At 30.2% G+C, this 14,739-nt stretch overlaps 4 protein-coding genes across 6 annotated transcripts; 2 read left to right on the top strand and 2 right to left on the bottom strand.

Moving 5' to 3' along the window:
- Nucleotides 1-1,397: 1,397 nt before the first annotated feature.
- On the bottom strand, nucleotides 1,398-6,493 carry LOC113563285 (exonuclease 1-like). The gene is made up of 9 exons (XM_026974698.1): nucleotides 6,481-6,493; nucleotides 6,224-6,401; nucleotides 6,017-6,136; nucleotides 5,594-5,855; nucleotides 5,225-5,440; nucleotides 4,788-5,072; nucleotides 3,350-4,363; nucleotides 3,046-3,155; nucleotides 1,398-2,913 (listed from the first exon to the last, which is right to left on the bottom strand). Exons 1-9 carry the CDS (start codon nucleotides 6,491-6,493, stop codon nucleotides 2,895-2,897), a joined length of 2,217 nt encoding a protein of 738 aa, XP_026830499.1. The 3' UTR covers nucleotides 1,398-2,894.
- A 3-nt stretch (nucleotides 6,494-6,496) lies between these two features.
- On the top strand, nucleotides 6,497-8,268 carry LOC113563255 (CCR4-NOT transcription complex subunit 10-like). Of its 2 annotated transcripts, none has more exons than XM_026974649.1 (2): nucleotides 6,497-7,432; nucleotides 7,515-7,600. In XM_026974649.1, exons 1-2 carry the CDS (start codon nucleotides 7,252-7,254, stop codon nucleotides 7,565-7,567), a joined length of 234 nt encoding a protein of 77 aa, XP_026830450.1. In that variant the 5' UTR covers nucleotides 6,497-7,251; the 3' UTR covers nucleotides 7,568-7,600. The 2 variants fall into 2 exon arrangements, with proteins under 2 accessions (XP_026830450.1, XP_026830451.1); XM_026974650.1 differs by lacking the exon at nucleotides 7,515-7,600 and adding an exon at nucleotides 7,878-8,268 and having other exon boundaries at nucleotides 6,521-7,432.
- Nucleotides 8,269-11,236: 2,968 nt separating this feature from the next.
- LOC113563242 (CCR4-NOT transcription complex subunit 10-B-like) lies at nucleotides 11,237-12,560 on the bottom strand. Of its 2 annotated transcripts, none has more exons than XM_026974612.1 (2): nucleotides 11,797-12,558; nucleotides 11,237-11,357 (listed from the first exon to the last, which is right to left on the bottom strand). In XM_026974612.1, the coding sequence occupies exons 1-2, from the start codon at nucleotides 12,047-12,049 to the stop codon at nucleotides 11,341-11,343; spliced, it is 270 nt and encodes an 89-aa protein (XP_026830413.1). In that variant the 5' UTR covers nucleotides 12,050-12,558; the 3' UTR covers nucleotides 11,237-11,340. The 2 variants fall into 2 exon arrangements, with proteins under 2 accessions (XP_026830413.1, XP_026830412.1); XM_026974611.1 differs by lacking the exon at nucleotides 11,237-11,357 and adding an exon at nucleotides 11,631-11,716 and having other exon boundaries at nucleotides 11,797-12,560.
- A 155-nt stretch (nucleotides 12,561-12,715) lies between these two features.
- LOC113563243 (exonuclease 1-like) lies at nucleotides 12,716-14,546 on the top strand. Its single transcript, XM_026974613.1, is given in 6 exon segments — nucleotides 12,716-13,008; nucleotides 13,096-13,215; nucleotides 13,377-13,638; nucleotides 13,792-13,996; nucleotides 14,150-14,302; nucleotides 14,305-14,546. Coding segments are annotated over 6 exon segments (1,059 nt in total). The 5' UTR covers nucleotides 12,716-12,847; the 3' UTR covers nucleotides 14,463-14,546.
- Nucleotides 14,547-14,739: the final 193 nt, after the last annotated feature.

Raw genomic sequence — 14,739 nt, 5'->3', positions numbered from 1 at the left:
ACAGCACAGCATGATATAAAGTTTTGAATAATTCCTTTTATGTGTTAAGTCAGTCAACAAATTTGGTTTACTTTTTGTCAAACTTTACTTCATTATTGCATTCAGTAGAAACAAATTATTATTCATTAACCAAATAATTTGTTGTCTAAGATGTAGACATTATCAATATTTTTTATGTAATTTGATTTAAAAAATTAAAAAGGGATTTCTTTCGTTTATAATGCTTGGATAAATTGGATTATTTTTAAATATGCGTGCATCGAGCATTCTTCCAGGTAAGATCAATAAAGCAATCGATAAACTTTGTACATGATCACAAATTCCTATAAAGTAAAGAAAAGTAGTTAATTCGATAAAACTGATTTTCTAAATAAGTGTGTTAATACATTTCATACATTCAGTGTAACATCATCGTATAATTTATTTTTTTAATTTTAATTTGATATTATATATAGCCAGTCCAGTCGTTTTAAAGCATCCTGTATATACACACACACACACTTTTTACACATATATTAATTCAAATCCATATTTTAAATATAATAAATATTAATTAATTTGTTTTTACTGATTAATATATTCGTTGTGGAATAGGAAATTGCTGCGTTTTTAAGACTAACGAATTTGTTGGCGCGTAGTTGAAAATAGGTTCCTAGAGCGAGAAAATTACTGTATCTTAGTCTAACAAATTTGTTGGCATGCAGTTAATAAATTTATCCGACCATCAGATATTGCCAGTGTATCGCGATTTAAAATATGGATTTGAATTTAGAATTCCCTGGCGAATAAAAGATTTTCTATACATAATATTAATATTATATTAATTATTTGAAATATGTAACGAGATAAAAATAATAGAAAAATTATTTGATACAAAAAGATATGTGATAAAAACTATTCTACAAATAAATGAGTATTCTCAATTGGCTATTTTGTAAGGAATATTAATGGTGCATTTTATCAGAAATGTCTTAAAAATCATGACATTAGATTTATCTTATTTATCCATATTATTTTAAGAACGAATATAACTCTAATAAAACGGTATATAAAGAGATCTTGATTAAAAAGATGGATTTAGACATAATAGATCATGATTGCGTTATTCAATCGATTGTGTTCTCTTAGATTAGTTCGTAGAAACAAATTAAAGTTATTATGTTTTACAATGAATCTTTTCCACGACTTTTTGCACTATAATTTGTCGAATTATCGAATAAAATATTTTAAAATATATCAATAGGAGTATTAAAGAGTAATGGTACTATTCAACACATAAAATTCATCAAAATTTAAATTTTGATTATTTATTATAAACAATGCAAATATTTAGGTAGAATAATATTTTATAAATACATATTGAAGCTTTGTTAAATATCAATCAAATATCAATTAAATCTTGTGCATCAAGTATTTATTTCATACATCTTATCTCGATATTATAATAAATAGCGAACACGGTGAACAGGTAAATAGAATGCACAATCTAACAATTTGAAAACAAAACAATCGTGGAAAATGGCATATTAATAAAATTAATGTACTTTATTTGTAATACTTATACATTGTATTATTAAATTAACGCTTAAATTATATTTATTGTACATCTACATTGTATAATATTTTATAAGATAGTGGTATCAAATTTTTCTTTATTAAATTATTTTATATGATTTGCGCAATTATCGAATTTTACAACTTTTATGGACAAAACGAACAAAAACCAACAGATGTATTTTATTTTATCGTAGATGTAAGTTTCTAAGATCCAAAGTTTATTTCTACTTACTTGAAATAGAATCATAGATTTTGTTTGTTTAAATTTACAATTTATGCTTAGACAAAATTGACGATCTATAATATTTAAGATTATTCAAATATAAGTCAAATTTTATATAACTACAATTCTTTTTGAAAGAAGCTTGCTTTAATAATTGGAAACTAGATAAGATTGGTACAGAGTGTTTGGTAACGAAGGTTCTAAGGCTCGTGAAGTGATAAAGCGGATTGAGTTAATAAAGATAATAGATGCCAGACGAACGGCTCGTCAGAAATGTTTAATTCTGTTTACTGTTATCAGTAATTATTCGTAATTCCGACAAAAATCAGTAATTAAATCGTGCGAAGGGACCACAATACTATGCCTACTGCCTCGATGCACTCTCACTTATAGTAATTTTTTTTAATATTAAAATATTTCAAACTTCTTTACGTGATTATTTGAAAAATTATATAGGAGAGATGATGGAGCAGAAAAGACAGGGAGAGAAAGAGAAAGAAAAATGAGAATTTCAAAATATACTTCATTAATTAATATGTATAATTTATGTAATCGCCAACAAAAAGTTGTAGTCTTATTTTGTTTTTCTTGATGATATGTAGATTTTACATTCAATTTGCTACAAAGTTCTCTGAACCTCATTTTCAAAAATAATATAATAATAGTATAATAATAATAGTTTGAGATCATAAATTCAAGATAAATTTCGATGAGATAATTCTACTTAACGAGTCACATAAGATCATTCAACGGAACATAACGTACACTCCTAAAATTGAAATATTAATACGTGGCAGTAGTAAGACGGAAAACAGTTTTAATGCTCACAATCAGTCGATGTTTATATGCGTATATGGCAGTGAATTATACAGAGATATAGAACTCAGGTGTCTTTTTACAATCGTAACGCTCATTCTAAATAAATGTTGATTACGCGCTGGTAGTAACAATAAGAATCACAGTTTTACTTTTTATAAAAGCTTTTACCTGCTTTTTGCGTTTTACTTTCAATATTTTGTAGACTATAAAAACAATCTTTATTCAATATTATTATAGAAAAATGCTATCTGACTTACATAATTACAAAAAATCAAAATATTGGAGCTCCTTAAAGTTAATGTTTAAGACTCGATCTGCAAAGAAAATTACAAATTTATATGAAACTTTTAAGATTATATGTAATGTACACAAGATTGATCTCTCTCTCTTTCTCTCTCTCTCTCTCTCTCTCTCTCACATACTTGTTTCTATTGTATTAATAATACCTTTTGTGAAATCCATACATGCTTAATAAGCTTTGTTGTCTGGGAACTGATGTTAATTGTTTACTTTGACGCAATTGTTTCTTTCCTGTTACTGAATTGGCAGGCGAAATCTAAAGCAAAGACGTTTTACACGTATTAGAAATTAATTAAAGATTATATATTTTCCATCGATTAATATATTTTCTAGCCAGGGCCAATCAACGTAGAAAACACAGATATTCAGTGTAATTTCAGCTATGTGTGAAAAGTTATTAGCCGAAATCGGACAAAAACATTAAGTATTTGATTGTACATCCGCACTTACCGAATTCATTGAACTTTTCTTCTTTAATGTTTTTTTATGCAAGGATGGAGAACCTTTTGTATTTGACCATTTCGATAAATCATCTCGTAAACTGCTGGTATTTTCGTAATTGGCTAAATCAGGCATGGTTTCTACATCGGAGCTTGATACCAATAAATTATCAGAAATGCAATTATCATTAACAGTTGTGAAATGTCGCGTTGGCGATATTTCGGTTATCCTGTTACTGGAATACGTCCTTTCTGAAATATTTTCATAAGAGTTGGTCAGACATTTGTTCAGATTCGATGGAGGTGTATCGTCAATGCCTCTTGACGTTAAGTTTGCATTGACATTTTCTATTTCAGAAAATACTTTCAGATCTTGTAATGTTTTTTGTCGTTTCATGCTTGCATCACAGACGTCCATTGTTGAATTCTCATTACGTTTTGTACGTTTTAAATTGAAATCTTTAACGTTGTTTTCTGACTTTAGTGCATCGCTCTTCTCGTTATCATGTTTCGAAAAATATTTGCTTTCCACGATAATGTTTTCGTCTATGATAGTTCGCCTTACGCGCATTAAGTTTCTTCCTCTTTTCCGGCAATTTTCTTGAGACAAAATACTCGGCGAGGTTGTGAGATCGGATACTCTTTTCACGAATGGATTTTTTGTTTTAAATAATTCTGGTGATACATTATTTTCTGTTAAATATTCCTTCGATCGTTTTTCGGGGCTGAGAATTAGTTTTGTATTTTGATTTGAATTATACATATCCAAAATAGCGTTTTTTCCTAAATCTTGATATTCTGAAAATCTGTCGCATTGTATAGTTGGACTAGTATATTTTAAAGAAATGTTCTCATTTTTTAGAGAATCTCTTCGTATACATAACTCTTTTCTAGCTTTGATTGATGAGTTTAATGTATTCTCATATCTATGATTGTCTGTTTTTAATTTATACTTGTCGGACCAAATGCTAGTGTGAATAATAGATGTTTGTTCTATTTCAGCATTACACTTCCTTTTACGTTCCTATAATGTATAGTAAAATATTCTAAATCTTTTTGACGTATTTTTTAATAATATTATATGATATAATACGTATTTTATATTTTTATATTTGTATGTGCAATATATACAATATTGTATATTTTACATGTATTTGTTATGTATTATACACACAAGATGTCTGAAAAGACAAGAGCTAAATTTGTATAGTGTATTAATGAAGTCAGGCAAAAACATGTTCATATAAACTTATGTTAAAAAATATAAGAACAATTTTGTTGACGATTTTTCGAACACTTAAAACTCCAAACTCTAACAAATCATTTTTGGACATAATTTATATGAATTTTTTCACTTACTTGACCTTATTAAATAAATTAAATGGCCCCGATTTTTCCGAACATCTTGTATATATTTAATTGTATTATTTTCATAGATGCCTACTTACAATTTTGTCTGGATCGAAATTATGAACCATTTTTAGAGTACATGGATCACAATTACCAAAGGCCAGTTGTAAAGCGATATCTGCATTTAATTCAGTACCAGCATACTGTAATTGATCTTCAGTAATATCAGCTGTGGGCGGATTCAATCGTACTTGTTTCCTTTGTAACGGACAAAATACTAATTGATGTTTAAACGTTATATCCGCTAACACGAATGCATCTCTGTACTCTGCTGTCACAACTAACGATTTCATGTTGAGTACAGATCCTAAACGTGTCAATGCCTTAAAAATATAAAATAAAATATAAAATAAAGTAAGACAGAAGTACCACGTGTATAAATTATAACTTTTCATGTTATTGTATATTATGTATTATATAAAACAAGCTATTTTTATATTGTCATTAAGTTTTAAATAAACATGCAACAACTCACCTTATGTATGTTGTCATCCGTGTTTTTGTCAATAAATTTTTGTGCCTTCCTTAAGCCGATGCCAGGCAAGGACGGAAGATAATCACAACCAGATAAAATACAGATGTGACGGAACTTATCCATGTGAAATTGTTCGGAGTGCACGTTCATTGCTAAATGTAATCGATCTTGTTCGATTAAAACTCCGTTTCCATTAAAATCCATTTTAAAAAGTATCTATAACAAAATAAAACAAACTTTCAATATTGCATTTGGCATAATGAAAACAATTATGCTTAAAATTACGTTTGTTTATCTATATGAATAAAATTTTGATTCGAGATTAAACTTGGGATTATAATACATATTAGAGTAGTGAGACATACTAACTCTTTTACATCCAAATAATGTCAAATCACTGTCTTCTGTGATAACAACGTCAGCTATACCAATAATATTCAGGTACGCCAATTGTGCATCCGCTTCGTAAGGAGCCACAATGCAATCAACGTTCTCTTTTTGACAACGTTTAATTAATTCTAATGCAATTTCATGAGTAACGTCTATGGCTCGTTTCAATAAGTTTTTTCCCTCTGCGACTTGGCCCATTTGTATCAATTCCATTGCTTTACGACGATTCATGTTTCTCGAGCTAATAAATAATATATTTATTTACATGTACTATTTATAAATAATCAAGAAATTGATAAAAAAAATTTGAGATCGAAATAATCTTTTATTTTTATGAGATAATTTCAATTTAAATATTTTGTAAATTTGTATTTAAATATGAACTTGTCTCTTCCTACTTACTCACGTCTTTTAATTTCCGTCTGTTCCTTAGCGGGCAATCGTCGACCATCAAACACCAAGATCGGTTTTATTTTATATTGCAAAAGCATGTTTATGTATTTCATACAGTACGAAACGTACCTGTAACATAAGATAAAAAGTATTGATCATTGTTTACCATTTTAAAGGAGAATATCAAAGTGCACGTAACGTAACACAATCACGTACGCATCCGTCGTTTGTCCCATCATCAGTTTCTCGGCGCAAGAAAAGACACCTTTGTGTAACCAACAGTAAGAATCGATCGCGACAGTGCCACCGGAAAATTCTTGGATATTCGTTCTCTTAGAAGACTTCTCCAAGAATGGTAACAACCGGTAATACCCATTTTTATTAATTAATTCGTCTAATTCAACAACAAACTACACAATAAACTTATTCTACAATTGCCGCCAGATCTTGGCTTAATTTATACAGTTACTAACAACTCGTGCACATAGAACGTAACCTCGCTTGGCGTGCGGCAGAAGTTAGTTAAGAAATACCACGGTAACCAATCAACGTCTCGCTTGCCGCCACTGGCTGGCGTAGAAAATATCGCCTTGCTGATTGGTTCCTGCTCGCTGCTTGACGCTTGACGCGTCTGAATCAGCCTTTAGATCCAAGTAAACGCAGCTGAATTCAGTTGTAGTATTTAGGTTTGTATAGACATATAACCTCTAACGTGTATTTGATTATATTTTGTTAAGCGCAAGAAGTGAAGCAAAATTCAAACATAAGTTTATGTTTTGATTTATTAAATTTATTATTTTTATCAAACAATTGTTAAGTTCGTATTACTTGCAACAATATAAATATAGGACAAATTGTGTATATACTTGTGTACACAATCTAGCAGAAGGAAGCAAAAATGCTTACAGATGTAAATAATAAATCAGAAATTAAGTAATTATAAAATAACTAAAAATCCATTATCATACACGCATACACGTATGTTGTGAAGCAATTATTACGTATCACTGTATCATTATGAGTGAGAGTGCAGAAACGCAAAGTAAGGATAGTGCGGTGTCTGTGATAACTGAGCAGGAACGTGAATTGGCTCAAAATGCATTGTTGGAATTTCAAAAAGGCTCCTATGCATCATGTTTGTTATATTTAAATAAATTGGAGAGTCTTCGGCCCATGGATCTGAAGGTTACGCATAACAAAGTGTTGTGGAATATTATAAAAGTGATCTGAAGAAAACTGAATTGATGCAAAAGAGCTTGAATGCAATATGCGGTCAAATATCAACGATGGATTCTAGTGAGGCTATTGACGATGTCGAGAAATGCATCATGAGGTACAACCAAGCTGTCCTGCTGTATCATACTAAGCAATATAACACTGCTCTTCGAGTGATGAATAAATTTTTTGCCTTCATCGAGCCGATGGGTACGTAATAATAATGATTTTTAATATAAAATGGACAATATAATCAGAGTTGAAAAATAACTCGTGCCTTGTAACGTTACAGTTATTCTTTATAGTAACTCTTATAGCAATTGCATTATTTACTTTTATCTGTAAATGTAATAATAACTTCGTTACATTTTATGAGTAGTAAGTAACTAATTTAAAAATTACTGTTTATTTTATTGTTACTTTATGGATTCATCAACAGGAAATAATATTTATTATAATAAAATTAATAATATTTAATAATAAATTAATTTTTAATATTTAAAATTAATAATATTTATTTTTAGATTAAATAAAAATAATAAACTACATTTTAATCTTGGTTCCTAATCGAAATTCATAAAAAAAGTACCACACGTGTTTTTTGTCTATAACTGTACATATGCTGCTACAAAAAGTTTGCAACACCTCTTTTTAGATAAATGTTGGGAATGAGGAGGATTGTGAAAACTAGGAACTGCTATCTTCAATATTGCTGGACTAACGTTATTTTCGTCATTCGACATGCGATATCCGATATTCATGATAACAATAACAATGAAATGACAGAAAATAGTATTTTAATCAAAATATTATTATATTTATAAGTATAATTTGGTCTCATATTAAACTACTTAAAAAAATAACGGAAAAAGTAGCAAATATTACTTCTTAAGTAGTGATAACTGTAACTATATTGTATTCACTTTTTAAAATGTATAGTAATTATAACGAGTTATTTTTTTTATAGAGTAACTTTCTCAACTCTGATTATAATCAACAATTATATGTGTTACTTAATAGAATATAAGATAAATTATTATACTATATAATAAAGTATTGACTCCTTAACACCCCTAAATTAACTCGAGGAGTGCTTTATTTGATATCACATTATCATAATGCATCATAATGCATGCGCTCGTATTAACTCGTATGAGATAAAAAATAATTAAACTGAAATGATTTATATATATTTTATGAAAAGATAATTCTTTAACCTGTAAATAAACAATTCAGTTATTGAGTTCTGCTGACATTGCGGATATTTGCTACTACCAGAATAAACAAAATTAAACGTTTCAAACGAGTCATTCATCTGGCATCTATACTCATCAAATATATACTGTATATATATACACACACATCAGCAGAACTCAGTAACTAAATTGTTTATTTACAGCAGTGCTCGGAACGATCTGAATATTTCGAGCGATTTTCGAAGTCGACGCCTACTTTCTTCTCCTTACCGCGCGCCCCTAACAGATGAGGGTCCGCGGCCGCTGAGCGTTAGGAGCGGCAAATGAGTGGACCTTACTCCTGAGGACCCTGATTACGTAAATTCTGAAATTAAAAAGACTTTACAAAAAATAAAAGTTTAGTATTAAAAATATAATTTTTCTAATATATTAAAAATTATTAGAAACAATTTATATACATATATATATTCTTTTATTATATTAAATTATAATAGATTGATTAAATTAATTTATTATTTATTATGTTAATTGTTATAATTTAATTTAATATAATCTATAGTATAATAATAATAAAAAAAAATATATAAAATTATAAAAAATAAAATATATTCATTTTCAAGTTACGTGGAAATAAAAAAGAATATATATACAGGGTGTCCCATTTTAAATGCCGCAGGCAAAAATCTCTAAAAAGATGGGACATACGGAAAAATGTTTCGAACAAAAGTTGCATGGTTTGAAGGAGGCCACATGATGAAAATATGTACTTGACCTTGAGTGACCTTTTCAAGGCCAGGTCAATGTGATGGATATTTTCTTAAATGGGACCCCCTTTTTTATTGTATATTCTTGTAGCTTAGTTCGAGAGCTTTCCAAAACACTACCTACTTTTGTTTTTTGCCCAAGCAGTTCCCAAGATATGAAGCGTCAAAGTTGACATACCGCCGGCATTCGCATTACCCGATGTAACCGCGGGGAGGTTGCTCGGTCGGATTTGTACATCATAGTGGCCCTAAAAAGGGCCGATTTTGTGTATGGGGGTGTGGTAAGCAGTACTAGTACTAGTAACTCAAATGGAATGCACAGTATTTACTAATAAGCAGAGCTCGGACTTCAGTGCCGCTATCCCCACTTCAGGCTCTCGAGCGCCGCGAGAGACTGCCGACTATGCCGGTGGAGCGGCCTAAGCAGATGAGAGGTACCGTTGCGTAAATTGAAACATTTTTTGATTGTTTGAGCACCGTCTCTCGCGGCGCTCGAGAGCCTGAAGTGGGGATAGCGGCACTGAAGTCCGAGCTCTGCTTATTAGTAAATACTGTGCATTCCATTTGGAGTTACTAGTACTAGTACTGCTTACCACACCCCCATACACAAAATCGGCCCTTTTTAGGGCCACTATGATGTACAAATCCGACCGAGCAACCTCCCCGCGGTGTACATCGGGTAATGCGAATGCCGGCGGTATGTCAACTTTGACGCTTCATATCTTGGGAACTGCTTGGGCAAAAAACAAAAGTAGGTAGTGTTTTGGAAAGCTCTCGAACTAAGCTACAAGAATATACAATAAAAAAGGGGGGTCCCGTTTAATAAAACATCCATCACATTGACCTGGCCTTGAAAAGGTCACTCAAGGTCAAGTACATATTTTCATCATGTGGCCCCTTCAAACCATGCAACTTTTGTTCGAAACATTTTTCCGTATGTCCCATATTTTTCGAGATTTTTGCCTGCGGCATTTAAAATGGGACACCCTGTATATATATTCTTTTTTATTTCCACGTAACTTGAAAATGAATATATTTTATTTTTATAATTTTATATATTTTTTTATTATTATTATACTATAGATTATATTAAATTAAATTATAACAATTAACATAATAAATAATAAATTAATTTAATCAATCTATTATAATTTAATATAATAAAAGAATATATATATGTATATAAATTGTTTCTAATAATTTTAATATATTAGAAAAATTATATTTTTAATACTAAACTTTTATTTTTTGTAAAGTCTTTTTAATTTCAGAATTTACGTAATCAGGGTCCTCAGGAGTAAGGTCCACTCATTTGCCGCTCCTAACGCTCAGCGGCCGCGGACCCTCATCTGTTAGGGGCGCGCGGTAAGGAGAAGAAAGTAGGCGTCGACTTCGAAAATCGCTCGAAATATTCAGATCGTTCCGAGCACTGCTGTAAATAAACAATTTAGTTACTGAGTTCTGCTGATGTGTGTGTATATATATACAGTATATATTTGATGAGTATAGATGCCAGATGAATGACTCGTTTGAAACGTTTAATTTGTTTATTCTGGTAGTAGCAAATATCCGCAATGTCAGCAGAACTCAATAACTGAATTGTTTATTTACAGGTTAAAGAATTATCTTTTCATAAAATATATATAAATCATTTCAGTTTAATTATTTTTTATCTCATACGAGTTAATACGAGCGCATGCATTATGATGCATTATGATAATGTGATATCAAATAAAGCACTCCTCGAGTTAATTTAGGGGTGTTAAGGAGTCAATACTTTATATATATAGTATAATAATTTATCTTATATTCTATTAAGTAACACATATAATTGTTGATTATAATCAGAGTTGAGAAAGTTACTCTATAAAAAAAATAACTCGTTATAATTACTATACATTTTAAAAAGTGAATACAATATAGTTACAGTTATCACTACTTAAGAAGTAATATTTGCTACTTTTTCCGTTATTTTTTTAAGTAGTTTAATATGAGACCAAATATACTTATAAATATAATAATATTTTGATTAAAATACTATTTTCTGTCATTTCATTGTTATTGTTATCATGAATATCGGATATCGCATGTCGAATGACGAAAATAACGTTAGTCCAGCAATATTGAAGATAGCAGTTCCTAGTTTTCACAATCCTCCTCATTCCCAACATTTATCTAAAAAGAGGTGTTGCAAACTTTTTGTAGCAGCATATGTACAGTTATAGACAAAAAACACGTGTGGTACTTTTTTATGAATTTCGATTAGGAACCAAGATTAAATGTAGTTTATTATTTTTATTTAATCTAAAAATAAATATTATTAATTTTAAATATTAAAAATTAATTTATTATTAAATATTATTAATTTTATTATAATAATATTATTTCCTGTTGATGAATCCATAAATAACAATAAAATAAACAGTAATTTTTAAATTAGTTACTTACTACTCATAAAATGTAACGAAGTTATTATTACATTTACAGATAAAAGTAAATAATGCAATTGCTATAAGAGTTACTATAAAGAATAACTGTAACGTTACAAGCACGAGTATTTTTCAACTCTGATTATATTGTCCATTTTATATTAAAAATCATTATTATTACGTACCCATCGGCTCGATGAAGGCAAAAAATTTATTCATCACTCGAAGAGCAGTGTTATATTGCTTAGTATGATACAGCAGGACAGCTTGGTTGTACCTCATGATGCATTTCTCGACATCGTCAATAGCCTCACTAGAATCCATCGTTGATATTTGACCGCATATTGCATTCAAGCTCTTTTGCATCAATTCAGTTTTCTTCAGATCACTTTTATAATATTCCACAACAACTTTGTTATGCGTAACCTTCAGATCCATGGGCGAAGACTCTCCAATTTATTTAAATATAACAAACATGATGCATAGGAGCCTTTTTGAAATTCCAACAATGCATTTTGAGCCAATTCACGTTCCTGCTCAGTTATCACAGACACCGCACTATCCTTACTTTGCGTTTCTGCACTCTCACTCATAATGATACAGTGATACGTAATAATTGCTTCACAACATACGTGTATGCGTGTATGATAATGGATTTTTAGTTATTTTATAATTACTTAATTTCTGATTTATTTATTTACATCTGTAAGCATTTTTGCTTCCTTCTGCTAGATTGTGTACACAAGTATATACACAATTTGTCCTATATTTATATTGTTGCAAGTAATACGAACTTAACAATTGTTTGATAAAAATAATAAATTTAATAAATCAAAACATAAACTTATGTTTGAATTTTGCTTCACTTCTTGCGCTTAACAAAATATAATCAAATACACGTTAGAGGTTATATGTCTATACAAACCTAAATACTACAACTGAATTCAGCTGCGTTTACTTGGATCTAAAGGCTGATTCAGACGCGTCAAGCGTCAAGCAGCGAGCAGGAACCAATCAGCAAGGCGATATTTTCTACGCCAGCCAGTGGCGGCAAGCGAGACGTTGATTGGTTACCGTGGTATTTCTTAACTAACTTCTGCCGCACGCCAAGCGAGGTTACGTTCTATGTGCACGAGTTGTTAGTAACTGTATAAATTAAGCCAAGATCTGGCGGCAATTGTAGAATAAGTTTTATTGTGTAGTTTGTTGTTGAATTAGACGAATTAATTAATAAAAATGGGTATTACCGGTTTGTTACCATTCTTGGAGAAGTCTTCTAAGAGAACGAATATCCAAGAATTTTCCGGTGGCACTGTCGCGATCGATTCTTACTGTTGGTTACACAAAGGTGTCTTTTCTTGCGCCGAGAAACTGATGATGGGACAAACGACGGATGCGTACGTGATTGTGTTACGTTACGTGCACTTTGATATTCTCCTTTAAAATGGTAAACAATGATCAATACTTTTTATCTTATGTTACAGGTACGTTTCGTACTGTATGAAATACATAAACATGCTTTTGCAATATAAAATAAAACCGATCTTGGTGTTTGATGGTCGACGATTGCCCGCTAAGGAACAGACGGAAATTAAAAGACGTGAGTAAGTAGGAAGAGACAAGTTCATATTTAAATACAAATTTACAAAATATTTAAATTGAAATTATCTCATAAAAATAAAAGATTATTTCGATCTCAAATTTTTTTTATCAATTTCTTGATTATTTATAAATAGTACATGTAAATAAATATATTATTTATTAGCTCGAGAAACATGAATCGTCGTAAAGCAATGGAATTGATACAAATGGGCCAAGTCGCAGAGGGAAAAAACTTATTGAAACGAGCCATAGACGTTACTCATGAAATTGCATTAGAATTAATTAAACGTTGTCAAAAAGAGAACGTTGATTGCATTGTGGCTCCTTACGAAGCGGATGCACAATTGGCGTACCTGAATATTATTGGTATAGCTGACGTTGTTATCACAGAAGACAGTGATTTGACATTATTTGGATGTAAAAGAGTTAGTATGTCTCACTACTCTAATATGTATTATAATCCCAAGTTTAATCTCGAATCAAAATTTTATTCATATAGATAAACAAACGTAATTTTAAGCATAATTGTTTTCATTATGCCAAATGCAATATTGAAAGTTTGTTTTATTTTGTTATAGATACTTTTTAAAATGGATTTTAATGGAAACGGAGTTTTAATCGAACAAGATCGATTACATTTAGCAATGAACGTGCACTCCGAACAATTTCACATGGATAAGTTCCGTCACATCTGTATTTTATCTGGTTGTGATTATCTTCCGTCCTTGCCTGGCATCGGCTTAAGGAAGGCACAAAAATTTATTGACAAAAAAACACGGATGACAAATACATACAAAGGTGAGTTGTTGCATGTTTATTTAAAACTTAATGACAATATAAAAATAGCTTGTTTATATAATACATAATATACAATAACATGAAAAGTTATAATTTATACACGTGGTACTTCTGTCTTATTATTTTATATTTTATTTTATATTTTTAAGGCATTGACACGTTTAGGATCTGTACTCAACATGAAATCGTTAGTTGTGACAGCAGAGTACAGAGATGCATTCGTGTTAGCGGATATAACGTTTAAACATCAATTAGTATTTTGTCCGTTACAAAGGAAACAAGTACGATTGAATCGCCCACAGCTGATATTACTGAAGATCAATTACAGTATGCTGGTACTGAATTAAATGCAGATATCGCTTTACAACTGGCCTTTGGTAATTGTGATCCATGTACTCTAAAAATGGTTCATAATTTCGATCCAGACAAAATTGTAAGTAGGCATCTATGAAAATAATACAATTAAATATATACAAGATGTTCGGAAAAATCGGGGCCATTTAATTTATTTAATAAGGTCAAGTAAGTGAAAAAATTCATATAAATATGTCCAAAAATGATTTGTTAGAGTTTGGAGTTTTAAGTGTTCGAAAAATCGTCAACAAAATTGTTCTTATATTTTTTAACATAAGTTTATATGAACATGTTTTTGCCTGACTTCATTAATACACTATACAAATTTAGCTCTTGTCTTTTCAGACATCTTGTGTGTATAATACATAACAAAT

Source organism: Ooceraea biroi, chromosome 13 (genome assembly GCF_003672135.1).
Source record: "Ooceraea biroi isolate clonal line C1 chromosome 13, Obir_v5.4, whole genome shotgun sequence".
NCBI lineage: Eukaryota > Metazoa > Arthropoda > Insecta > Hymenoptera > Formicidae > Ooceraea > Ooceraea biroi.
Note: the sequence above shows the minus strand (reverse complement) of the source record. Positions and strands in the feature narration are given on the sequence as shown.

Bases quoted from the DNA above. Each gene is read 5' to 3' on its own strand.
- LOC113563285 (XM_026974698.1), bottom strand. The intron at 6,137-6,223 runs GTACGTGATTGT...CTTATGTTACAG, and splicing joins ATGGGACAAACGACGGATGC to GTACGTTTCGTACTGTATGA. The intron at 5,073-5,224 runs GTGAGTTGTTGC...TATATTTTTAAG, and splicing joins CGGATGACAACATACATAAG to GCATTGACACGTTTAGGATC.
- LOC113563242 (XM_026974611.1), bottom strand. From the start codon at position 12,049: ATGGATCTGAAGGTTACGCATAACAAAGTTGTTGTGGAATATTATAAA. The intron at 11,717-11,796 runs GTACGTAATAAT...GTAACGTTACAG, and splicing joins TGCCTTCATCGAGCCGATGG to TTATTCTTTATAGTAACTCT.
- LOC113563255 (XM_026974649.1), top strand. From the start codon at position 7,252: ATGCAAAAGAGCTTGAATGCAATATGCGGTCAAATATCAACGATGGAT. The intron at 7,433-7,514 runs GTACGTAATAAT...GTAACGTTACAG, and splicing joins TGCCTTCATCGAGCCGATGG to TTATTCTTTATAGTAACTCT.